The sequence below is a fragment of the Peromyscus leucopus genome, chromosome 16_21 (genome assembly GCF_004664715.2).
Source record: "Peromyscus leucopus breed LL Stock chromosome 16_21, UCI_PerLeu_2.1, whole genome shotgun sequence".
NCBI lineage: Eukaryota > Metazoa > Chordata > Mammalia > Rodentia > Cricetidae > Peromyscus > Peromyscus leucopus.
Genome location: NC_051084.1, coordinates 61,269,682 through 61,297,192, shown reverse-complemented (window position 1 = coordinate 61,297,192; position 27,511 = coordinate 61,269,682). Strand labels below are relative to the sequence as shown.

The following is a 27,511-nucleotide window of genomic DNA, read 5'->3' as shown; positions in this document are numbered from 1 at the left end:
GCACACGCCTTTAATCCCATAGATCTCTGTGTGTTCAGGGATACAGCCAGCATTAGAGACATATGCCTTTAAGACCTAGGGGGCTGTACATTCAGACAGTGACGAGGCAGTCACGTGTTTGGGTTTACAACCAATGAGAAGGCAGAATGACTATGGAAATGATTGACAAACAAGGAAATAGCTCTCTTTCAGGAAGCTGGGACACCACAGGAGGAAGGGTGAGATTTTAGCTCTGAGCTCTGACCTCTCGACTTTCTCTTTTACATTATTTCTGTGTTTCTTATTTAATAAGACTGTTGGATACACCTACATGACACTAAACATTATCCCACTCAAATGAATGACATGTTATACAGGCATGAACTAGTTCTGTATCTTTAAGGAAGAATGAATTTTGGTTATTGAAAGAGAAGAAAGACAAAGGACTCGTATGAAAAACAATGTAATAGTCATAATTTACATAGGCTTGGGACTTGAGGCATGCCAGTTTGCAACAATTCAGAATGATTGGGTAAATCAATCCAGATGGTGTGCATATTTTACATTTTTTTAAACTGTTATTGATTCTTTGTGGATTTTCACATCATGTGTTCTGTTCCCAATTATCTCCCTGTCCCCTCACATCTGCTCTCTACCCCTGCAACCTCATTAGCAGGGCCCTCTCTCCCGATTGTTGTAGGAGGCATATGGGGATGGGGGTGGGGCAGATCAGCTCTCTTGCTGTCATGTCCTCAGGCTGGCTCACCTGTGACCCACAACAGGGTGAACTCTGATGTGCTGCCTAGGTAGGGTGCAGGGTCCCCTCTCCTGTGTGCTGTAGCTGGTGAAGGGCAGGGCTAGTTCTCTCACTCCCTTGAGAGAACTAGCCCTGCCCTTCACCAGCTTCTCCACCTACCACAGCTAACAAGAGGCAGAGGGGGAAGGCATCTTTCCCTCACCCTCACCATCCACATAGCAGACAAGGGGGTGTGTCAGCTCTGTTGCTCTCATACCTTCAGGGCTGGCTCACCTGCATCCCTAACAACAGTTAGCTCTAGTGTGCTGCCCAGAGAGGAAACAGAGGCTGTTTTCTTATGCACTGCAGCCAGTGAGGGTTAGGGCTAGCTCTCCTACTCTGGTGACCCCAGGGCCGGCTCTCTCACGCGCCACAGGTGGTAATCTGTGAGTGGGGAGGGTATCTTTCCTTCACCCATGCCACCACATGGCAGACGAAGAGGGTACAGGACCAGCTCTCCTGCTCTCATGCCCTCAGGGTCAGCTCACCTGTGTCCCCCAAACACTGGGTCAGCTCCAGTGTGCTTCCCAGGTGAGGTACACACCTATGGTGAGGAGTGGGACTATCTTTCTCAAGTGCAGGATGAGTTCTTCCCTGAGGTGTAGGGCCTTGCAATATCCAGCAAGGAGCAGGACCAGCCATCCCTGGGCCAGTGAAGTGCTGGGCTGGTTTAGCACAGCGTGGCTCCAATGACCCCTGTGCTAACACCGGCCATGGACATCACCACAGACCCCAGATGCAGCGGGACCATGAACCCAGACATGGCCCTCAGCAGAAGCTCAGATACCACCGCAGCCCCGGGTGGCAGTACAGGCCCCTCAGATCAGCCATTCACATCAGCCTTTCCCTCAGCTCTCTGCATCCACCTCTCTTCCCAGCTGACAAATCATTCTACCTCTCCCTATCTTCCACCTCTCCTCCCTGTACTCTCTCTGTATGCTGTGAATATATGTTGTTCCCATTGGTTAATAAATAAACTGCTTTGGCCTATGGCAGCTTAGAGGCAAGCAGGAAATCCAAGGAGAGAGAGAGAGAAAAGAGAAAGGTGGAGTCTAGAGAGATGTGCGGGAGGAAAAGCAAGATTCCAGCAGACTGCTAACACCACGGCCATGTGACAAAAAATAGATTAGTAGAAATGGGTTAATTTAAGATATAAGAGCTAGGTAGCAAGAGGCCTGCCATAGGCCATGCAGTTTGTGAATAATATTAAGCCTCTGAGTGATTATTTGATAAGCAGCTGCAGGATCGGGGGGATGGGCGGGACTGGAGAAAACTTTCGACTACATGTCTTAGTTTTAAAGATGTAGTTATGTGAATGCCGACTGCAAATCTCAGTAACCTATATAATATTGATGTGACCACTCCCATTTTGCTGATGAAGAAACTGGTTTGTATCTTAAGCCCCTCAGGCAATTCTAATATGAAGCCATAGGACTGAATAATCATTAGATTGAACCACCTCTTATTTTATTACTATTATTTTAATTCTGAATTTTAGAACAGTGGTTTTCCACAAGCTATCTTTTTCTCTACATTTGTTTCATTGGGCTTTTTGTGTATAGAGATTTGGGATTTGAAGGTGAGCCAGTTAATATACTATAAAATAAATCAGTTCCCACTTATACCAAGAAGACCATCTTACTTATAAAGACACCATCCCCCCTCCTCTTCCCCTTGCAGCTCTTCTGATTTCTGGCACCCTTTGTCCAGATACCTCAAGATACCATTGAATGTCCAGGATCTATGACCTGGTCAATCTTGTCTCTCAGAGCCCATAAATCTCATAGTTTATCTTGGGACATGGAGATGGGCTTTTTGACATCTAGATTTGTTTATTATTTCAACCTCTTCAAAATGAACATTGGTTATGTCTCTGAAAGAAAATTTTGTTTTCCAAGCAAAAAGATAATATAAAAAGGGGGCCCTTTGCTTAAGTGTATTTCTTTTTTATTAAAATCCCCACGAATCTGCTTTTGGCTTCAGAGAACACTATGATTAAACTATGAAGATTAATTTGGAAAGCAATAAACACCAGCAATCCCACCCTCCCATTCACACTGGTTCTCCAGTCTAGGCTTGTCTTTGTGGGAGGGAGGAGCGGGATCCATACATAAAAAGAGACAGAGGAACGATCAGAACACTTGACCTTCACCACCTGCCTAGGGGAAGAGGGGTAGGTCTGCCCCGCTCTTGATTTCTTTCTATCTGTTGGCTTGCACAGACTTGCCTCCTTTATATCAGTTAACTTGGTTTTTTGGAAAAGCGTTTGGAAATCATTCTGTAGAGGTATACTTCATTGGTAGGGAGGAACAGGGTACAGGCAGTCTTGGGGCAGAGGGCAGCTTGGTTTATTAGGGGGCAAAATTTTGAGTGAAAGCTTGCTTAAGCCTTGTGCTTCTGCTCTATAAACTCATTCCCTGAGACTCTCTTTCTTTGTCTCTGCCAGTCTCTGTTTCTCTGTCTGTCTGTCTCTCTCTCATTTGTCAGGAATCTTTCGGCATGACTGGGAAGCCCGTGCTTCACTACTTCAATGGAAGAGGCAGGATGGAGTCCGTTCGGTGGCTCCTGGCTGCAGCTGGAGTGGAGGTAAGATGCCCAATAGAACGCTTAGTTCTGTTTCCAGGTCCTACACTGAGCACTTACTTGGTTAAAAGTCATAGAAAACTTTATGCTCTTTTCAAACAAAAGGTAGCTTTTGACAAATACTCTTTAAATGTTGGGCTGTCAGTGAGTTAGTTTTATGAAATAGATGCTCAAATCCTGTGGAGACCAATTATAGATATTATGCTCATTCAAGATAGTGTAAATAGTGTTCTACTATTTACAGAAAAAGAAAGGTAAGAAGGAAGGATGCGAAGGAAGGGAAGACTTCGTGTTGTATCTCAGCTTCTCTCAGTTTATTTATTTATTTTTTTTGAGACAGGGTTTCTCTGTGTGGCTTTGTGCCTTTCCTGGATCTCACCTGCCTCTGCCTCCCAAGTGCTGGGGTTAAAGGCATGCGCCACCACCGCCCGGCTCTCAGTTTATTCTTATCAGCCCAGTGAGACCATCATCTAATTACATTTGTCTGAAGATCACTAAGAAACTTAATTTTTAAACACTTATTATTATTATTATTATTATTATTATTATTATTATTATTATTTGTGTGGGGGAAGCATATAACACACATATCTCAAGGGCAGAGGACAACTTGTGGGAGTTTGGCTTCCTTCTTCCAGCAGATCTGGAGCTCAAACCCAGGTTGTCAGGTTTGGAAGCAAGCACCTTTACTCACAGAGCCACCTCGCTGGCCTTCTGATAGTTGGATTCAAAAGTGTAGAACATCTCATAGAAACAGGTAGAGCAGTGCACACCTGTAAACTCTGCACTTGGGACGTGGAGACAAGAGGATCAAGAGTTTAAGGTCATCCTCTCTTACACTGCAAGCTCAAAGCCAACCTAGCCTACATAAGACCTGTCTCAAAAAACAAGCAAGTGAGCAGAATAGCCTGATGTAAGAACATATAGTTTTCGACTATGATTGTAACTGTCTTATACTTTAATGGAATTTAAAATTACTAAAAATTGTGTTTTCAACATATTTTGTTTATTGCTTATTTTTTGAGACAAGGTTTCTCCATGTAGCCTGTCTTCATTTCTCCCTCTTTAAAAATTAATAACCTTTCTTGATTCTTCAGAATTTCATACATGTATATGATGAAAAGTGATCATTCCCTCCCCCAACACCCCTCTTCTTAAACATGCCTCCCTCCCAACTTCATGTTTTCATTTTTATTTTTCCCTCCCTCCCTCCCTCCCTCCCTCCTTCCCTCCCTCCCTCCTTCCTTCTTTCCTTCCCTCCTTCTTTTTTATTTATTTTTTTGCAACCCATTAAGTCCAGTTAGTGCCTATACATGCATGGTTATGGGGCCACCCACTGGAGCACAGGGAAAACCACCAGTCGCTATACTTTGTAAAAGAATGATTCTCCCTCTGCCAGCAGCCACCAGTTGCCAATAGCTCCTCAGGAAAGGGCAGGGCCTGGAGAGCAGTGCCTCGGTCTGTGCTGGAATTTTGTCTGACTCAACCTTGTGTGGCTACTATAAAGGTGAACACAGCCGCTGTTGGTTCAGGAGTGTGAGGGCCACTTTAACATCCAGAGGACAGCCTTTCACAGTATTTCTCCCCAACCTCCCATCCTCTGGCTCTTACATTCTACCTCCTCTTCTGTGATGTTCCCAGAGCCTTGATGGGAGGTGGGGTTGATGAAGATGTCTCATACAGGGCAGAGCACTAGAGGTTTCTCTGACCAAGGTTGAAAGTGGCCCTGAGTATGTGGGTATAAACGTGTATTTTCAAAAGGCAATTTGATAGCATGGCCGTCTAGCAAAATAACAATTTCAGGTTCTACCCCAGGGCCTATGACCTTCCCAGTCATGTGCTTTTGCCTGGGATTATACTTCCAGGCCTGAGATACATTCCTGTAGAGCAGGCAGGCCTCAGATACAATCAGAATACAATTAGTCACCCCAATAACAGTCATGCCACTATTGGACTAGTGCTATTGGACTAGTAGAATCTCTTGCCTGGCACATTGGTACTACAGCATGTAGAACTCAGCACTGGGTAAGATCATTGATGTCTTTCTTCCCCAGAGGTCTATATGCCATGTTCTGGGACTACAAAAGCTAGCTATCAGGGAAGAAGTTTACAAGTGGGTTTGAAATTGATTTCTCTATACTCTGCAAACAAGCGTGCCATGTCCTCAGCAGTGGGGTTTTACCATATAGTTATGGTGTTTAACCAAGAGCAAAGATGATAGCCTGTGTTGTTTTAGAGACCTCTGAGGCCTCTCAACCAGTAACTTGTAGGGAGGGGTCCCGTATCTTGCAATATGATTTTCCTTTAACAATCCATGTCTTCTTGGTGCACATTGCCCACCAATACAGGGTAATTCCATTTCGAATTTATTTACTCTTTGAATGTTATAGTTTGAAGTTACCTTACTAGTTAGTAAATCTTCATAAGGTTTTCTCGTGTATCCTTAGTTTTGGTTAGTCCATTACTCATTCATTTCCCTATTCCCCTGCCCACACCAGCACTTAATGCTTCTCTATTCAGTTTTATAGCTCATCTTTAATGAGGTTATTATTTTAATGTTTAATTTTTCTAGTTCTTTGTGTACCCTAGACACGAATCATCTGCCAGATGAGGAACTGGAGATGATGGTCTCCGATTCTGTGGGCTGCCTCTTCACTTGCTTACATGTGTTTTGATTTACAGAAGTCTTTTCATTGCATGAGATCCCATTGGTTGATTTAGGTCTTATTTCTAATTGCTACTGGAGTCTAATTCTGAAAGCCCTATTGTGCCTGTAACTTCAAACATACTGTCTTATCTCCAAAGGTGAATGACCAGAGAGCTTTCTTTAAATTTATGGCCAGTTCCAGAGTGTTTTAACATTAAAAACAGCATGCATTCCTGGAGAATGTATCTTTTGTCTCAGCCTTAACAGAGGGAACCAGGGTTCTTGTTCTCTAGAAATGGAGATGTCTTTTTAAAAATTGTGAGTATGTGTGTGTGTGTGTGTGTGTGTGTGTGTGTGTGTGTGCATGTGTGCAGGAGTGTGCATGCCATAGTGTCATGTGTTGTTAGAGAACAACTCTTGGGAGTTGGTTCCTTCCTGTTATGTGGGATATGGGTATTGGGTTCAGGTTATCAAGTATGCCACCAAGTGCCCATCCACTGAGAAATCTTACCAACATACTCCTTGCTTTTTCCTCCAGCATTTTCAGAGAAGGATAATTGAGGGAGTGAGACTTGCCCAGAATGTGCGCAGCAAATGTGGACTGGGGTTCTAGACTGAATATAAAATAATAAAGCCAGCTAAGTGCCAACATTTCCTATTCTTCCTCCTGATCTAGGAAGACAGTCCCCACTTTCTCTGTTATTAACTCTGCCACACCTTCCCCACCACGGAAGACTGTAGAGCAAAATAAAACCTTCTCTTAAAAAGGAAAGTTAATAATAAAGCCAAAATTCAGTAGGACTGTCACCTCCAGCTCAGTTAGCATAAATCTGTCTTGTTAGTCCAGCCTTTATAGTTTTACACATTTATGTAGATTCCCAACCTGCTCTTATATGCCTCTGGGAATAATTCATGTAAATGACTCCTTGCTATTTCATTCTATCTTTTTCTTCTTATACTCACTCAATATTATGTTTTTTGATATTTAGCCATGTAGACTTGAATAGATGATAGATGAAGAAAGAGATATGGAGTGCCTGTCTGTGTGTAAGAGAGAGATGGGCTAATAATACTTTAATAATAGCTTTTAATCTTAGTTTTGTGGATTCTTTCTTTAGAATATGAAGTTATATAAGACATGCATAGAGATAAAGTGAACTCAATACTTATCCATCAAAAACACTCTATTTTAGGGAGCAATAAATATTTTTAAATATAGTTTTTCTATACAACATTCTATAACTTGTATAAAAGTTTTGTTAATATTTTAAGAGAATGAGAGGGTAGATTTTTGTATCTGTCTTCATTTTAAAAGGTGGTAAGGAAAAGGAAAAAAAAAAAGCCGAGTGATAGCGGCGCACGCCTTTAATCCCAGCACTCTGGAGGTGGAGCCAGGCGGATCTCTGTGAGTTCAAGGCCAGCCTGGTCTACAGAGCCAGATCCAGGACAGGCACCAAAACTACACAGAGAAACCCTGCCTCAAAACACCAAAAAAAAAAAAAGTGGTAAGATTTCCTGGAACCTGTAATCCAGCTGTTGGATTTCAGAGTTCAAGTCAAACTTGTCTTCAGGAATCAGAAATAAAGGCAAGCTCACACCAGTTTAACACCCTCTAAGTGTTGAGGAATGCTGAGCAAGGAATCCTGTCCTGGTATACTTAATTAAGGTCCTAGTCAAACAGGAGACTAGGCCATTTAATCCTATTTAACTTTCCCATGCCACTCATATAACCATAAACAACAAATTCTTATGTTCTTTGTTCTTTGTCTCCTTCTCTAGTTTGAAGAACAACTTTTTGAAACTCGTGAAGAATTTGAGAAATTAATCCAAGGTGAGAGAGAACTGTTTTCGCTCCCAGTGTTGCCAGAGGCCATTGATGGTCATCTGCTCTTGTGAAAGGCCCCCTCTGCTCTTCTCTCTAGCATTCCAAGAGAGCAGAGGAAGTCATGTGGACAGTAACTACCAGGATCCTATTTCTATGTAAGGAAGGCGCCACCTGGACCTTTCAAGTAGGAGGAGCGCACCCCCAACTTTCTAAATTGTTGTGGTAACGCCCGCGTTACCGATAACCGTTCACCTTGCCTGAGCGAAGGGCTGCGGATTAAAAAATAGAGACAAAAGACAGCGGGTCATTCCTACGATTGGATGTCGAATGCCGTTTATTGAAAGAGGGAAGAAACCTTAAATACGTACAGGCTTACAGCACAAATGGAGGAACCCCCGGAGGGCAGAAGTTCGCTGTCAATGGTCCACATTCCAGACCCAATGTTCTATATTATTGCATCTAAGTAGTTAACGCCCAAAATGCAGGATACACAACAAGGAACTTCCCTTAAGCATTCAGAAGGGTGGATACCGGCAGGGAATCCGAATAGGGAGGACACAAGGAACTTCCCTTAAGCATTCAGAAGGGTGGATACCGGTAGGGAATCCGAATAGGGAGGACATCTGATCAAGGTCAAGCAAGCAAGGCTGCAGCCACTCCCAGTCGGGGGCCGGGGGCCGGGGGCCAGGGCCCATGGCGCCCACAGTTCCCCCCTTTTTATTAAATGAGCTTTTGACTTAGGTTGCGTGGGACCAGCAGACCACCTTACCCGTCATAGAGACACCTGCCCAGGCCACACAAGTGCTCTGTCTTAGGTTGGTGGCAGCCCCCCAAGCATTACCCGTCTCTGAATACTTATTATTATACAGACTCAACCATGTGAGCTGTAGAGTGACTGCTGCCAAAGATTTCAAAGTGGCACTGGGCTTGCAATCTGTGCGACACAGAAAAGACCAACAGAAGTCCGAACCCATCCATAGCCAGGAGGCTAAAGGCAATTGAACCATTCCCTTCTTAAACGAGCCTTACTGCAAATTGGAGTCCTTGTAAGGTGGTATCCCATAAGCAAATGGAACTTGAGTTTTAATAAATTTATAACTTTCAAAGTCAATTATAATGTATAAAAGTGGAATTAAATTTGTCATGCCCAATAAGAAGAAAGATTAACTAACTGTGGTAGCTACTTTTGTTGCCAGGGTCTCCATTGTGCTAGCTGTAGTAACCAAATAAGAAATAGCAATCCCAGAAACAATAGCAGCAGTGGCCACCACTGCTATAACAGCAACAACGGCAACAGCGATGTCAGAGTCTCTTTTGGAGCGTGCGAGCATCATCTGTGTCTAGCTGCCACGGTCCATTGGCATGGACACGGCTCCAGGAACACGAACCACCAAGGCCCATTTTTTTTGATCCCAGCACTACTTAGGCTGGCAGGTCTGCAAGAGAACAACTGAGAAACAAAAAGAAAACAGAAAATAAAAACAGCAAACAAGGAGCAGAACTAATGGCCTCAATAATGGCCACATTCAGGCTCACAAATTTTGAGGTATCTTTAAAAAGGCTAGATGAATTTCAGGAGGCAAATAAATGTTGCACAGAGCCATTCCTGAAAAGTAGGTACTACACCAGCTTGAGGGGGGTTGCAAAATGCGAAAAAGGCTTAGCTGGTATGTTACTGTTTACAACTGAAGTTCATTGACCTTCAGAGTTATCCTTAATCTCCAAGGTGTGGTACATTCTCAATGTTTTTTGAAAAAAGTTACCATACATTACCTTCTGAGGAATCCAACCACATGGCTACAGTTCCTAGGCTTAGAATAATGTTTGCCAAGGCTGGCCGTATTGGGCTCTCAATCCCCATTGGCATCAGAAGGGGAGAGTTTTTTACGAAGGCCCAATAGGTCTCTGTCATGTTGGGATTCAGCAGCAGCCACAGGGCGCACACAGCGTTCAGGAACCCACAGAGGAACTTCATTGTCCTGTGGAAAGACACAAACAGATCCCCGGGCCCACACCAACACCGGATCGGGTCCCCTCTAAGTGCCAGTAGAAAGATCTTTCCATTGCACCAGAGGATGATTTGTAACAGGAGCCCTCCAGTGCTTATCTGCAGCAGATATTCCAGCAGAATCCACCGATAAAAAATTTAAAATATATAAAACAAGGGAAAGAATAGAATGTGGAGAAGAAAGATGAGCCCCTAACTCCCCCCTTTTTACTTTAGCAATATAAGTTTTTAAGGTACGATGGCAGCGTTCTACTATAGCCTGCCCTTGAGGATTATAAGGAATACCAGTCTTATTAACAATAGAAAAATCTTGGCAGAATTTTGAAAATCCCGTACTACTGTAGGCGGGACCATTATCAGTTTTTATGTATTTTGGCACTCCCATGTAAGCAAAAGCATGAAAACAATGATTCTTTACATAAATACAGTAAGGGAGAATTAAGATCTATATACTGTACGTGAGCCTGTTCCAGGGCCTCTTGTACACGTTGTAGGGCTACACGTCCTTCAGCTGTTAATTTACAGGGAGATGAAGGGTCAGGGTCGCCCTTTAAGACATCATACAAGGGGCGAAGCTGACCTGTTGGAATTTTTAAAGTGGGCCGAAGCCATTGAATATCTCCCAGAAAGGTTTGGAAATCATTAAGTGTGTGTAGCTGATCCATACGCAGAGTAATCTTTTGTGGGCGTATGCCCGTGCGTAACAATTCATGACCTAAATAATGATAGGGAAAAGATACCTGTACCTTTTTTGGGGCTATTTGTAAGTTAGCCAAGCTAAGAACCTCTTGTAAATAAGAAAAGGCATCAAAAACAAATTTTTTATCTTTAGCAGCCATTAATATATCATCCATATAGTGAATTATATAAACATCTGGAAAAGCTTTTCGAACTGGAGCTAGGGCCAAAGACACATAAATTTGACATATAGTAGGGCTGTTGGCCATTCCTTGAGGCAATACCACCCACTGATATCTCTGATAAGGTTCCTTAAGATTTTCTGAAGGAACATTGAAAGCAAAGCGAGGACTGTCCTCGGGATGCAAAGGAATGGTGAAGAAACAATCCCTCAAGTCAACCACAATTAAGTGCCAATGTTTAGGAATTGCCACAGGGGCAGGCAAGCCAGGCTGTGTTGTTCCCATGAGAAGCATGGTTTTATTTACAGCTCTAAGATCCTGTAACAGCCTCCATTTTCCTGATTTTTTTTTAATAACAAATATAGGTGAGTTCCAAGGTGAAGTGGAAGGAATGATATGTCCAGCATCTAACTGCTCCTTAACCAATGCATACGCAGCCTCCAATTTTTTCTTAGCAAGGGGCCACTGCTCCACCCATACAGGGTCATCACTCTTTTAAGTGATTTTTATCGGTTGTATTATTGAAGGCTGCTGTGCAGTGACCCCTATGGAAAAGATCCTAATCCTCTAGTATCGCCAGGACCCCTAGTGACATAGTTTTTGTCTGTCACAGGGAGCGGGTCTCCTTGCAACATTTTCCCTAAGCCTTTGTCCGGGCAGTAGCCCTGACTCTTTAGCATCTGTTGTACAGGCTGTGTAGTAAGCACCGCTCCAATGCCATCCAACACATCCCGTCCCCACAAGTTTACTGGAATGTCAGGTAGCACAAAGGGTTGAAAAGTTCCTGCATGACCTTCTTCATCCTTCTAATTTAAAAGTAGCTTGTTCTGTAATGGCGTCTGGGCTGTGCCGATACCTTGTAGGTGAGAGGTAGAATCTTTAAGGGGCCAAGCTTCGGGCCAATGTTTTAAAGAAATAACTGAAGTGTCAGCGCCAGTATCTAAAAGACCCCGAAAACTGTGATCATTAACTTTTAAATTTAGCATGGGTCTTTGTTCTAAGGTGGAAACCCAGCATGCTAGAGGGCCCGTAGAGCCAAATCCATCCTCACCTCTGTGTGGTTTAAGAAAAGGATTATTAGTATGAAAGCGGGGCATCAAAAGCAGTTGTGCTATGCGAGCACCCTGGGGAATAATTGTCATCCCTTTACCAGCCTCAACCATAATTCTAATTTCCCCTTCAGAGTCTTCATCTATCACTCCTGGAATTACTCTAATCCCTTGCATAAGAGCACTACTCCTGCCCAGAATCAGTCCTAAAGACCCTGCAGGTAGTGGACCCATAACTCCAGTACCGAGAGCCTGGGGACCCATCTGAGGTGTTAATACTGTTCTGGTGGAGGAACAGAGGTCCAATCCTGCGCTTCCAGGGGTGCCTCTGATAAGGTCTTGGACAAAAAGGGGTTCCTTCGAGGAACAAACTGGATGGGATGGTGGGAAACTGGGGATGGGGCAGGTGTATCCAGGGCTCCGTACACCTGGCTTCGGGGGGTCCGGAGCGGACCCCGCTGCCCGTTTCCCGACGGTGGTAACATATTTCCCTGAGCATAAACCTTAGATCGGCACTCATTACTCCAGTGATGTCCCTTTTTACATCGCGGGCAAAGTCCCGGTGTCTTTGCCGTTGTTTGGGCTCCAGGACAATTATTCTTAATATGACCTTGCTTGCCGCATCCAAAACAGGTTTTTGGGCGGTTTCCTCCAGAATTAATCCCCCTCATGGCTGAGGCCATTACCTGTCCCATGATGTGATGTCCATCTATATCTCTACATAGTTTAAGATAATCATTCAAGCTCTTATTTTTATGAGGCCTAATGGCCTCCTTGTAATATTTATTGGCATTTTCAAAGGCCAGTTGCTTTACTATGGGCATGGCTTGATCAACATCCCCAAACACTCTCCCTGCTAGTTGAAGCAGGCGATCTACAAATTCTGCAAATGGTTCTGACGGCCCTTGAATGACTTTAGATAGTTGTTTACCAGCAGCTTTATTAGGTAGCCCTTTCCACGCTCTGGTAGTGGCCACACTAATCTGTGCATAAACTGCAGGATCATACAAAATCTGTGCTTGTAAAGTGGCATACTGCCCTGCACCCGTGAGCATTTCAAGATTACGAGCCGGGAAGCCTGCAGCAGCATTTCTATTAGCTGTAGTTTGACAATGTTCTTGAAACTCACTCCTCCAAATTAAATAATCCCCCCCAGAGAGAGCAGCGCGACACAGCTGCATCCAATCGCTAGGGGTGCAATTTAAGGCAGAAAAAGATTCAAGTATAGCGATGGTAAAAGGAGCATGGGGCCCATATGACATCACAGCTTCCTTGAGCTGTTTGATGCTTTTAAAATCTAGAGGATTGTGCTCCCTTTGTCTCTGCCCTTGAGCATTTTGAGTCTCTATGACCGGGTAAGCAACTCCCCCGTCAATCCCTCCATGGGTGCGGAAGGAAGGACCTCCGTGTTGCAAAAGTCAAGGTTATGGGCTGGTGGTCTATCCTTGCGAGAAATTTGTGATTTCCCTCTTAGGCATCTAGCATCCTTTTTTGATCTGATTTCTGCATCATCACCCTCTGAAGATGACTCTGCAGAATCGGAAGACGACTCTGCCGAATCAGAAACATCAGAAGTTTTAAGGGTTCTGAGAGCCTCCTCTATCTGAGACTCCTCCAACACAGTTTTAGCTTCATTTAAGTGTTCTTGGACTTCAATATCATCACTAAGCAATGCATCCTTAACCAAGCGCCACAAAGAAAAAGTGGCTAAGGATATGGAATCAGGCCCTTCTTTATGCATATATTTTTGTAAGTCAACCTTGACCTGTTCCCAATCTGGTATATTAAATCCTCCGGAGACCAGAAACCAAGGACTAGCATTCTGGAGGATTTGAACAAAATCTTTAGCCGTCTTGCTCTTAATAATAGTGCCTTGCCGCCTCAACAGTCCAATTAACTGTTCCTCGAGGAGTGACTGTGAGCTAGCGGCCCCCATTCCAATCCACTCTTACCTTAAAATGCCGGCCGGCCTTCCAAGAGTGTCCGTCAGCTGGTTCTCCTTACTCAGACCTCGGTAGGAACCTCCATTTGTTGTGGTAACGCCCGCGTTACCGATAACCGTTCACCTTGCCTGAGCGAAGGGCTGCGGATTAAAAAATAGAGACAAAAGACAGCGGGTCATTCCTACGATTGGATGTCGAATGCCGTTTATTGAAAGAGGGAAGAAACCTTAAATACGTACAGGCTTACAGCACAAATGGAGGAACCCCCGGAGGGCAGAAGTTCGCTGTCAATGGTCCACATTCCAGACCCAATGTTCTATATTATTGCATCTAAGTAGTTAACGCCCAAAATGCAGGATACACAACAAGGAACTTCCCTTAAGCATTCAGAAGGGTGGATACCGGCAGGGAATCCGAATAGGGAGGACACAAGGAACTTCCCTTAAGCATTCAGAAGGGTGGATACCGGTAGGGAATCCGAATAGGGAGGACATCTGATCAAGGTCAAGCAAACAAGGCTACAGCCACTCCCAGTCGGGGGCCGGGGGCCGGGGGCCAGGGCCCATGGCGCCCACACTAAATTGCGATAATTATGACTCTCACCCTTCCCCCTAATTTGAGAAGATGCTTTCTGCCGTTGCTTCATGACATTGCCCTGCTATTACTTTTCAACTTTCCAGGATATAGGCTAACTTCTTTCTTTCTTTATTTTTAAGATTTTTTTTTCTTTTTTTTTTGGCTCTTTCAAACAAGGTCTTATGTAACCTAGGCTACACGAACTCATTATGTAGCTGAGCATGACCTTGAACCCTGATTCTTCATCTCCTGAGTGCTGGGATGACAGACGAACGCCACCACACACAGCTAATACCTTTATATTAAATTCTCTCTGCTAAAGTAAATTGTGTGGTTCAGCCTGCCTGTTAGATCCTAAATGATGAGAGGAGACTAGCCCAACCCACCCAACTTCAAAGATTATAAATGGAAAAATGCAGAACAAGCCTTACAGTTGCCCTTACTGGGTGGGTGGGTGGGGAGCGCAGAGCGGGTGAGGCAGAGACAGAGACAGAATTCTTTCTAATCAAAGAACCATTATCAGCTTACATTCCTTATCTAGTTGTGATTTCTTGGTTGGTTGGTTTTGCTACAAAGCATCTTGGGAAAGTTGAAGAAATAAGTCCAACGTAAATAACATCACCCAGATGGGAGCTCACTTGTAGAAGGTGTTGTGTTTTAAAAACAGCAGGCAGCAGTCACTGCCGGTGGGAGCAGCGGGAGTTTTATTGGTTGGAGGTATGGGGGGAAGGCGGAAGCAAGCAGAAGATGAGGAGAGAAGAAGAAAGAGAAGAGACAGGAAACAGGAAAGAGAGGAGGTGCAGATTCGACCTTGTGGGAAAAGAAAAGGAAGAGAGAGGAAGCAGGCAGGACCCCGCCTTTTATGAGGGGGCGCAGCACATGCACAGAGAGACCACAGTAGCAATGAGCGCATGATGCTGCCCGGACCCTGAGCAGGCCAAGGTACCACCTATGCCCTGTCGAGCGCATGCGCGCAGGGATGATGCACCCTATTAGGTCCCCAAGGGGTGGGTCTGAATGCTAACAGAAGGTAAGAGCATTTTCAATAAGAGCAAATTTCAAGAAAGACTTTGAATTTAGAGCGAGGGTCAGTATTTACGTGTGTTCTCTGAAAAGCAATGGTGAGTGATAGATTTCATCAGTGGTATAGCATACGACTTCAGGAAGCAAACAGATACGGAGGAGGGGTGGGTAAGAAGGCTGAACTCGCCGGGCGGTGGTGGCGCACGCCTTTAATCCCAGCACTTGGGAGGCAGAGCCAGGTGGATCTCTGTGAGTTTGAGGCCAGCCTGGGCTAACAAGTGAGTTCCAGGAGAGACGCAAAGCTACACAGAGAAACCCTGTCTCGAAAAACCAAAAAAAAAAAAAAAAAAAAAAAAAAAAAAAAAAAAAAGAAGGTTGAACTCAGAATTACAACAGAGGGTGCAGTCAGAATTCAAAGGCAAACAGTGTCTAAATGAGTGTCCTGGCCATAGGGAAAGAGACTACGGAACTAGAGGGAACATGGGTCCAAAGGAATGCTTTTTATCCACGTGTATCCAAAAATGTCCCCATATATCCAAAAATTGACCCAAAATGTCAAATATCATGTTTTATACTCAATATAATATTTGGTTAAAGAATACATATTTTGTTGGGTGGTGGTGGCGCATGCCTTTAATCCCAGCACTCAGGAGGCAGAGCCTGGTGGATCTCTGTGAGTTCGAGGCCAGCTTGGTCTATAGAGTGAGTTCCAGGAAAGGCGCAAAGCTACAAGGAGAAACCCTGTCTCAAAAAACAAAAACAAACAAACAAAAAGAATACATATTTCTCGTCTTAGTTTCTAGAAAGCACTTTGGTAAATGGATTATATGGTCCTATTTCATAGAGTCTTTAGAATAAAAGGAAATGTAGTTACCACTCTGAAGACCAATAAATAATCTAGCTTTCCATTGTGTATTTTAAGGTGGATCCCTGATGTATGAACAAGTGCCCATGGTTGAAATCGATGGAATGAATTTGGTGCAAACGAGAGCCATCTTAAGATACATAGCTGCAAAGTACGACTTGTATGGAAGAAACCTGCAAGAACAGGCCTGGTACAAAGACCGTTTGTTACTTAGAGCAAGAGCCAAAGAAAAACAACAACAAACCCCATTCACAACCAGAGCGCTAACATTTAGCATCATTAGAAGCCATATTCATAGTGTAGATCTTGATAGACTGATACAAAGCCTACTTTTGCTTCATAGTGTGATAGACTGATACAAAGCCTGCTTTTGCTTTTGCTCTTGACTGGAAGAATATGTTATAACAAGTTCCAAAGAGAAAGAATGTCATGATAGGCCCCATTCCACAACATTTACCTTCAACAATAATTAATTTGGGTCATTACTATGGTTTTAATTTTTTTCCAGTGCTTTGTTTAGCTTTCATTAGTAGAGGGAGTGAGCTATGATCTCATGAATCCATGTTTGCCTCTATCATGTAGGAGTGGTACACAGGAATATATCACAAGCACACTGACTCATACATTTATTTCGGGGGCAGGGCTCACTTAACCCTGTAAAGCCAAGACTGGAAGTGGTTATAGGAAACCACCTCTTCAGATCTCTGCTTACATCAGCTGCTCCGCCCCCGGCCCCGCCCCCAACCTTGTCCCGCCCCCAGTCCCGCCCCGCCCCTGGCCTCCTAGACACAATCTAATCTTTCAAGCTTGCATTAGGCCGTCTATGATTGGCAATCCTGCCTCTAAACTCCAAGCTCGTCTCTTATCTAGAAGTTAAAGAAGCAACTCTAAGTTGAAAATTATTATGTGTATTTGATAAACACTGTTGGGGGGCCGGGGGGAAACAGTCCCTTAATACTCGATGAGGTGTATTTTAAATGAATCAGTCGAATCGGTCGTGACATTGTTTTATTTCAAATAGCATTTAAAGAAATGTCCAAGAAAACTGACGCAGAGCCAATTTTTATAGAGTGTTCTAACATTAAATATTTATTGTAAGCACTGCCCTTTTCCCAACAGTCTTTGTTAAATTACTTCTGTTTTGCTGGGGTGCAGTTTATTGTGTTCCTCTGTCTTTGTATTTTTGTGCATTGGGAGAGATTACCAGATTCAGGGTCTAGGGTGTGTTGCTAGACTATTACTGCTGTCCCTCTACGAAGAAGTAGAAGAAACGTCTGTGTATCCATCTTTAATGATATTTGTAGCTATTGGTGCTCAATGCTATTGTTCGTTCCACATTTAGTATTTAGAATAATTATATTTAAAAAGGCGCCGGGCGTTGGTGGCGCACGCCTTTAATCCCAGCACTCGGGAGGCAGAGCCAGGTGGATCTCTGTGAGTTCGAGGCCAGCCTGGGCTACCAAGTGAGCTCCAGGAAAGGCGCAAAGCTATACAGAGAAACCCTGTCTCGAAAAACCAAAACAAAAAACAAAAAACAAAAAATAAAAAGGCTTTCCATCATTTACTCTTTAGTACATGGAGGCATAGTTTCCTATTAAAAAGAGCATTGGTGGTAGGTAGGTCTTTTGTTTACTTGTTTTCCACAAAATGAGCTGGTTCACCTGTGTTCTGTAACAGTGACAAATTTTTATTTTATTATTCTATGTATTTATCATTTTAGTGTTGCTATGCCCCCATCCCTTTAAGCATTTTTTGATATATTTAATCTCATTTCAGTTGTTGTTCTCGCTTATGTTTAAAACGTCCTACTTTTGGCCAATGGGACTGAGTGACTCTTTTTTTTAATTTTATAATTTAATTTAATTTTACATATCAGCCACAGATTCTCTTGTTCTCCCTCCCTGCCTTCCCCTCAGCCCCCCCCCCCATTCCCATCTCCTCCAGGGCAAAGACTCCCCTGGGGATTAAGTTCAACCTGATAGATTCAGTCCAGGCAGGTCCAGTCCCCTCCTCCCGGGCTGAGCAAAGTGTCCTTGCATAAGCCCCAGGTTCTAAACAGCCAGCTCATGCACTGAGGACAGGTCCCAGTCCCAGTGCCTGGATGCCTCCTAAACAGATCAAGCTAATCAGCTGTCTCGCTTATCCAGAGGGCCTGATCCAATTGGGGGCTCCTCAGCTATTGGTTCATAGTTCATGTGTTTCCATTCTTTTGGCTAATTGTCCCTGTGCCTTTTCCAATCTTGGTCTTAACAATTCTCGCTCATATAAACCCTCCTCTTTCTCACCAATTGGACTCCTGGAGCTCCACCTGGGGCCTGGCCATGGATCTCTGCATCCGGTTCCCTCAGTCATTGGATGAAGTTTCTAGCATGACAATTAGGGTGTTTGGCCATCTTATCACCAGAGTGGGGCAGTTCGGGCTTTTTCTCGACGATTGCCAGTAGTCTTTTGTGGAGGTATCTTTGTGGATTTCTGTGGACGTTGACTGAGTGACTCTTAAGAATATTTTACATTACCATAATGGCCCCTGATAACTCCTCCATATGTTTACCTGATGGTCCAGATCATCCCTGGGCATCTCTTGTTCCAGATATGGACTCAGTCATTTCTCTGAGGAGCAGCTGTTAATTTTAACACAAAATGGCTTTAAAGTAGATATGCCATAGAACTAATGTGTATAAATTGAAGGTGAGTTTGTAATTTATTCATAGTGATTCCATTGGTACATCACTATGATAAGGCCTTGTATGTGCTATAGTATATTTTCAACTCTTACACCTACATACTCCCACAATGGTCCTGACACTCTGAGTAATCTATTACAGGAGAGTCACTTTCTCAGATCTGTGAGCTGATGTCTCAGCTTGGTAGTTCTCAGACTTTCTTAAGTTTGGGCCCTGAGCTGGGAGATCTGAACACGTGGGCATGGCCAGGCATTTCTTTCTTTCTCCATGGGGCTGGATGAGGCCTCCTTAAATTCTGAGATTCTCCATGTGGACTTCTTATAATGAAGCTAGCTGCCCTTAAAGCAAATGTAAAATGATAATGTGGTAGCGACTGCAAGACTTCAGTCCTTGGTTTTTACTGTTCATTGCAGTCTCTGAGACCCATTGCAATGTAAGGCAGAAGTAACAAGAATTTAAGACCATCTTCAAGACACTTGGTGCTATCTTAGGGCAAAGCTACAGGACCAGAAGTTGAGAAAGACCAGAGATTCACCTTAGATTGGGATAGAGACATATCATGGAACCCCAGGGATCTCTTCACTGTGCTTCAGAGTCCATTTTTTTCCATTCATTCTGGCAAAGTAGTGTGTTGTGTCCCCTTTTCCCTAGTGGCCCATTGGCCCCCAGTCCATAAGGACAAAGTGGAGACAGAGATCTTTCTTTGACCTGTGAACATGGTGGAAATAGTCTTCAAGGAAACAGCTTCAGTTAAACAACTCAACTCTATTCCAGAATGAGGGGAGAGATAAAGGATGGAGACAGAGGCTGGGGCATCACCTAATTTGCATTAAACAGCACTGTTCCTATCTTGAGGCTCCTCGCCCAATGTCTAATTACCATATGGGCAGCAGGGGGAAGCTTCTGTGGGAGACTGTGTCAAGGGTCATACTAGAGATAAGACAGGCATCTAGGCCTAGAGACATTCTCCAGATAGGGTACGGTAGAGAGCAGAAAGCCCCCTGCCAGGGAGAGGAAGTCCTCCATGTGGCTGAGCTCAGAGAGAGCTGCCAGGCTGTGACAGACTGCAGCCTCTCACCAACAGGGACGCCCAACAGTTGTGGGTAGCATCAAGTAGAGACTTGTGGAGCAAACTCTGTGCCCTTTAAAATGCTGTTTTGAGTAACTGAGAATCTGGGGTCCTCATGGAGAGGTTTGGACAGGACAGAGGTCCCTAGATCCCTCTTCTTCTAGATGTATACTGTATTTAAACAGACAAATGCCGTAAACACCATATTTACTCAATGCATTACTTTATTGTTACTTTAATATGTTGTGTGAGCACATTGTGTTTTATTAATAGTGGTGCTGCATAATTAATGTGAACATACATGTAATTGCTCAGTCACTTTGGTGCTGTAATTCCTCTTGTTTCCCAGATTAATTTGGTAGGCAGAGTTTTGCTACATAGCTCAGGACCCTCCCCTACTAGGATTCCAGGCTTGTACCACTGCCCCTGATGTCAGGTTGAGCTAAGTTAATATCCTCAAGGAACCACTTGCTGGTATAAATACTTGACTGGAGTTCATGAAACAGAAAAGTAGACCCCCAGTCACTAGGCAGGTGAGACAGATACTATATAAAATGTGTCACTGATCCATAAAGTGTTCTTCCTTGTATTGGCAACTCTTCTATAAATGATCTCCCTTTCTCTAGGATTGATATGTATGTAGAAGGCTTGAGGGACCTGAGTGACATGATTATGTTCTTTCCACTCTCTCTGCCGGAAGAGAAGGAGATAAATCTTGAATACATCCTCCAACGAGCCACGACAAGATTTTTCCCTGTTTATGAGAAGGTGAGCAACAAACTTTGACTGTTTTATAGCTCGCATTAAAGAGAAGAAAAATCAAATAAAATTGAAAACAGAATTTCCTTGGTGGATGAAAGACTGCAAACCTTCTGTGAAAACTTGGCACTCTTCCCACACTTGTATGAAACTTCTTTTTTCCACTGCAGTTTCCTCCTTACTGGATCCTTTTCCCTCCCTCTCTTCCTTCCCTTCCCTCCCTCCTTCCCTCCCTCCCTCCCTCCCTCCTTCCCTCCCTCCCTCTCTCCTTCCCTCCCTTCGTCCCTCTCTCCTTCCCTCTCTCCTTCCCTCCCTTCGTCCCTCTCTCCCTTCCTTCCTTCATTCCCATTTTGTGTGTGTGCATATTGTATGTGCTCATGTGTGTATGTGTCTGTATGAGTGTACAGATGTGCACACCTATGCATGCATACAGAGGCCAGAAAAGGACATCAGGTGTCTTCCTTTATCACTCTGCACTTAGCTCTCCTTTGAGATGGGGTCATCCCTGAACCCAGAGCTCTTGTTTTTAGTTAGACTGGAAGCCAGCAAGCCTCAGTGATTTTCTGTCTCTACTCACGTCAAAGCTGAGTTCACAGCTTTGGTGCCAGGAGCTCTCACTTATTGTGGGTGCTGGGATCCCAACTCCAGCCTTCAAGAGGAAGCACTCTTAACCTCTGAGTCATCTCTGCAGTCCCTATGGAAGTCTTCTGGATTCTGGTTTGTTTTTAAGGATTTTATCCATAGCTCCAGTACTGTTTGTGGTTCTAGTGCTGATAGAATTCCAATGGTCTTATTTAAGTCTGAAGTAACAACATACATTCTACACAAGATCCTCACATTGGGGGAGTGAGGAGGAATGTGATTTCTCAAATGCTCTGGTCAGCACCAGAGCTTTATGAAGTTTAAAAGGTTAGCAAGACTCCATGAGTTACATGATGGCTTAAAAAGTAACACTGTGTTTTGTTTCACATTTTCCACACCTGCAAAATGATTCCTGAAAAGCCTGTGCCTTACACACACATTTAAAGTGGCATCCCTGACTCCGGGCTGAATGGGTCTTCAGTACGCATGCTCTTTCTTCCAGGTGCATCTTAGGTACAGATGTGGAGGAAGGATGATGAAAACTTGACTCTTGCTTTAAAAAAAAAAAGCCAGATGAATGTTCTGAACTTACTTGCAATACTGATTTCATTATCTTTTCTGAGTTGCGTGACATGCTTAGAACTGAATGATTAGCACATACATTTACATGTATTGATCATGAACATATCATGTCATGCATATTATTTATTACTGTTCCTTTGCCACAAATTGCAGGTACCCTACCTTCCTAAGTTATAATTTTCTCTTAATATATTTAGTAAATTTTCAGTCCTTTTGATCCAAAATGTATCAAACTATAAATACTATATACTTCAGACTTTCTCAATACAAATTTCTTTCCAAGGTATTTAAAGTATATCCATCTGCAATTAGCACATAATTTAAGACATTTTGTCTTCTATTTAATAAGATATTTTAAAAATAGTGTCAAAAGCACAGATAGTCAACACCACTATTTCTCCTTCTTATTTTTCATTTTGTGGTTCTGCTAGAGATAAGACCTACGATAAAAACCTTCATGCATGCAAGGCTTTATCCACAAACACTGCTATTTCAATTTCTTTCCCTCTATAATACCATGAAGCACAGAGGTAACACTCGTGGATAAAAGTGGTAAAAGTATAAACATTTCTAACAACAAAGCTAGTAGCAATGATTATTCACGTCTTCTGAAGGCCAAGGATGGGGCCATACACATTTTGCAAGCGCTGCCTTTTAATACTCGAATTATTTTCAAGAAAGAGGCATTATTATCACTTCCCTTATAGACGAGGAAGTCAGAACTTAGAATAACTTGACCAATGTCATACAACTGATAAAAGTCAATACTTACATTCACAACTCTATAAATAAGTATCACACGTCCAAGTCTATAATAAGAACATAAACTTTTGGGCTAGAAGATATTTTAGTGACACTGATTCCATTTTTTCATTTTTATATTCAATCAATTTTAAACCAACATGACACGAAATGTATAGATATGTTGGAAGAGCACTTACTAACAAGATTTAGGTTTATGTCCCTAGAGGGAGACATTTTCCCTGTACACAGGGAACCTTCTAAAGAGCAGCACATTCAAGGAAACTACTTAGAGATGGGGTGAGGATAGACTGTTGCCACATACCCAGAAAAGCCACCAGAGTAGGGTGCTGGATAACTCACAGGGTAGTCGCAGGGAGATGGGATGAGAAGGGAGCAAAGAGGGATGAATATAAAGTGTTTCCTGGGTTCAATTGACCGGAGGGTTTAAACTAAGATGAACCCAAAGAGATCTGGGATAAGGCTTAAGTTTGGGATGAGGCTTAAGCTCTCGTTGTTAGCCGGGGACAAAAACAGATCAACAGATAGGTCTAACTTCTCAAAACTCTTCTGCCATACTAAGAGCACTTAAATTTTTGAGAGTGGCCTTCCTCTTCTGCCTCCTCCACCCCAACCACCCTGCAGGCCCTCAGAGACCACCGGCAAGATTTTCTTGTGGGCAATCGGCTGAGCTGGGCGGATGTGCAGCTCCTGGAAGTCATCTTAATGGTTGAAGAGTGCAAAGCCAATGCTCTGGCAGGCTTCCCTCTGCTGCAGGTAACGCTATCTAACAGTTCCTAAGGACTCCAGAGAGAATGAACGGGTGGGGGTTATTGCTTTGTTCCTTCACTCACTCATCCATTATCCTTGAAGAATTCACTTTTAGCCGGGCGGTGGTGGTGCACGCCTTTAATCCCAGCACTCAGGAGGCAGAGGCAGGTGGATCTCTGTGAGTTCGAGGCCAGCCTGGGCTACCAAGTGAGTTCCAGGAAAGGCGCAAAGCTACACAGAGAAACCCTGTCTCGGGGAAAAAAAAAAATTCACTTTCATCTTGATGCTACATCCTGTGCTAGAAATATAAAGATGCCATCATTAGACACATCTGGTCCAGAAAACAAGCACACAGTCAGGTACCTTCCACCCAATGTGCTCAGTTAAAAACACGGGGAAGCAGGTAAGGCCAGCTCGACCATCTCAGGGACCTGGGGGAGGCTTCTGCAGGAAGTGAATCTCCGTGTCTTTCCTGGCATGTGGTAGAACCTTAATAAAGGTGCTTCCTAAGCTGGTGCAGTGGTTCACACTTGGGGCTGTAGCACTGCAGAGGCTGAGGCAGGGGAATCTCAAGCTCCAAGTCAGCCTGGGATGCTAAGCAAGATCCCTTTCTCAAGAACAAACAGTCCCTTCCTCTGGGGACAGGGGGCGGGGCAGGTAAGACGATGTCATGTAATGCAGTCATTTCTTAACAGCAACAGTGACCACAGAGGAAGCTCATCTTTCCTCCACTGTCCCAAGAACCAAACACACTTTCACTCACTCATTTAGTGCATCCTCAGCGTAAAGAGACAGGACTTAGAGGTTAGGAAACCTCTACATTGTGAGTTGGTAAAAGGACTGGGACTCAAATTTTAATCTGATTACACAATTATCAGATAGATAAATCCCAGTTTGTCATTTTAAAACTAAACTTGAAATATTTGAGACTTACTACAATTCTGAAGCCTCATTTTTTCCCACTTCATATTAGTGAAAACTTATTTGGAATAGCTATCTGGTTCACTTCCTATCTTTTCAATGTTGCCTATTTTATATTTCTGAACATTTCCTGATCATATACAGCTCCATTCATTATCTTAATTAGTGAAAGTCAGAAGCACCTACTATGTGAGAGAGAGCTACACAAATAAGAAAGCATCCATTGTAGAAGTTTATGAAGCCACCAAAGTTGTTGAAAAGATCATATAACAGCATGAAAACCACTGATGGCCTAAGAAAGTGAGGACTCCCCTAACTGTGGGCCTCACTGTGATGCTCTGATGTTGCTCTTATGGGTAATATGTCAATAGTATCATTACACGTATGGGCATTTTCACATTTAAGACATTAGGATAGAATTCTTAAAATGAGATCAGTTGGTTACAGCTTATGAATATTTTTGTTACTCATAAAAATATTGCAACTTGCATTGTACAAGGGCAGTGTCATTTGGCAATGATAGACAATGTAGAAAAATTCCATTATCCTTATCCTTTCCCACAGTGCAGAACACAAATTTTATTTGCTTCTTTTAAAATTTGCACACACTCACACACACCTATATACTCTCTCTCTCTCTCTCTCTCTCTCTCTCTCTCTCTCTCTCTCTCTCTCTCTCTCACACACACACACACACACACACACACACACACACACACACAGCAAATGCTGGAGGATGTCAGGAGAGAGTGTCAGATCCCCTGGAGCAGGAGTTACAGGTGACTTTGAGCCACCTGGTGGTGGTAACAGAGCACCGCTCCTCTGGGAGAGTGGGAAGCTCTTAACCACTAAACCATCTCTCTAGGGAATACAAATTTCACACATTTTTTTCTCATGGATTGTGGCCTTTTTACATTCTAGGAATTCAAGGTTAGAACCAGCCAACTCCCTACAATTAATAGATTTCTTCAACCTGGAAGCCAGAGGAAGCCTCCGTTGGATGATGAATCTATTGAGACTGCGAAGAACATATTCAAATTTGAACAAGGCATGTTTCTTAAAAACATGAGCACTATAGTAGCTGAATACTAACAGACACAGAGGCCCAAGTGACTCAGTAAACACTTCACACTGTGTTTGTATCAATAACCAGGAAAACATCCTTGAAGCCATGTTGGTAAAGAAATAATAAATGTACAAGGAAATAAACTACTGGAAACTTACCAATAAGTCAGAAAAGCTAACTCCTGTTTGAAATAAGACATGCTACCAAGAATGAGTCCAGGAAACCAAGTATAGGTTTTCTGCATTCTGTAAGTGCTAGAACAGACTTGTATGTAGTGAGTGGAAGTCAGAGTGTCCTCATTACATTTATGTGTGTGTGTGTGTGTGTGTGTGTGTGTGTGTGTGTGTGTGTCTGTGTCTGTGTCTGTGTCTGTGTCTGTGTGTGTACATACGTACACCTGTGTTTGCCCTGGCACATGTGTGGAGGTTAGAGAACAACTCTCTTTATACCCTGTAGGCTCTGGGGATTGGACCCAGGTATGGTAGTTTGAAATTGGCTCCCATAAGCTCATGGGTGCTCCTAATAAGCACTATTAGGAGGTGTGATTTTGTTGGAGTATGGCCTTGTTGGAAAAAGTATGTCACTGTGGGGGTGGACTTTGAGGTCTCATATATGCTTAAGCTACACCCAGTGAGACAGTTCATTTCCTATTTCCCATGGATCAAGATATGGGACTCTCAGCTCCTTCTCCAACACCATATCTGCCTGCACACTAGCATGCCCCGCCATGATGATAATGGACTAAACCTCTGAACCGTAAGCCACCCCAGTGAAATGTATTTCTTTATAAGAGTTGCTGTGGTCATGGTGTCTCTTCACAGCAACAGAAATCCTAAGACATCAGATTATTAAGTTTATTTGCAAGCAACCTTGCTGACGCTAAAAGATTAAAAAACAAAACACAATAATAACAAAAACACACACATCACCATCATCCATTTTCACTGCTTTTTGTCAATAATTCAGAATGCAGCATAGCTTCAACTACCTTCTAAAACTTTCCATCATTTACTCTATCTTACACATACAGTAAGTATTTCTACAATCAGTCACATGATTTGCCTTTATTTCAGTGTCAATCACAGTGTGCTTAGAAGCCATTGTCCACTTAGGCTGTTGGCAAGGAAGCACCACCTGCCATTCCCAGCCAAGTGTGTGGTAGCAATCTCTTTGGCATTACTGAGTCAGAGGGGATTCCTTTTTTCTGTTTTATTATTTATTTATTTATTTATTTATTTATTTATTTATTTATTTTGGTTTTTCGAAGCAGGGTTTCTCTGCGTAGCTTTGCGCCTTTCCTGGAGCTCACTTGGTAGCCCAGGCTGGCCTCGAACTCACAGAGATCCTCCTGGCTCTGCCTCCTGAGTGCTGGGATTAAAGGCGTGCGCCACCACCGCCCGGCGCTTTTTTCTGTTTTAAAGGAGATCCTTTAAAGTGTACCAAAGAAGTATGTACAGGTTTCCTCTGTGGTTCACCTAGTGGGTTTGCTTTCTCCATCTCTCAATTCCTGATGGCTGAGAGTTTAACAACCTGCTTGTGAGTTCCCCTGCCTTCCAGCCTGGCAGCCAGAGCTCTCCACCCCTTCCCATTTCACCAAAGGCCACAGTCTGAAGGACTGAAACTGTGAGTCTTGGTGCCCTGGAGGGCATGCTACCATGCCTTATCCCTTAGGGATAAGACTCTGAGTCCTCAGGGCATGACTGACTTCCCAGAGGCCACAGGAGCCAGTGGAAATGAGCAGGTGGTCCATCTGGTCCTTAAACTGCCTTGGACACTACCAGCTACAAATGTTCTTAAAATGGAGTGGTGATCTGACATGGAGGGGGGAAGAGAGGGACATGCCCTGAGAAGGATGGAGAGAGGGTGTAAACAACATTCCCTTGACATCCTTTTTACTAATACTGAAACATGTAAATGTCAAAGATGATTGATTGAGTTTCTAGAAAAGACACAAAAATGAATGAGGAGGCTTAAAATAAAATGCATTTTATTTGAATACTGAATACATTCTGTTAGGACACTGATGAGCTCAGAATGAAAGTCTTTCAATGAAAAAACTCCTGGCAATAATACAAACAAAATTCCTAATGTACTAAACTGACATACAACAACATTTCAACAGCCTGTGGTTCACTCCGGGAATCCCATTACCTGACGGGTTGTAGTTTAACTTACTTGAGCC

At 43.4% G+C, this 27,511-nt stretch overlaps 1 protein-coding gene across 3 annotated transcripts; it reads left to right on the top strand.

Moving 5' to 3' along the window:
* The first annotated feature begins 197 nt into the window (after positions 1-197).
* Positions 198-25,559, top strand: LOC114692342 (glutathione S-transferase-like). 3 transcript variants are annotated; one of them, XM_037199913.1, is made up of 7 exons: positions 198-218; positions 3,222-3,361; positions 7,785-7,836; positions 16,212-16,344; positions 20,534-20,675; positions 23,217-23,348; positions 25,185-25,558. In XM_037199913.1, exons 2-7 carry the CDS (start codon positions 3,275-3,277, stop codon positions 25,353-25,355), a joined length of 717 nt encoding a protein of 238 aa, XP_037055808.1. In that variant the 5' UTR covers positions 198-218; positions 3,222-3,274; the 3' UTR covers positions 25,356-25,558. The 3 variants fall into 3 exon arrangements, with proteins under 3 accessions (XP_037055808.1, XP_028723902.1, XP_037055807.1); XM_028868069.2 differs by lacking the exon at positions 198-218 and adding an exon at positions 2,888-2,948 and having other exon boundaries at positions 3,263-3,361; positions 25,185-25,559; XM_037199912.1 differs by lacking the exon at positions 198-218 and adding an exon at positions 2,922-2,948.
* Positions 25,560-27,511: the final 1,952 nt, after the last annotated feature.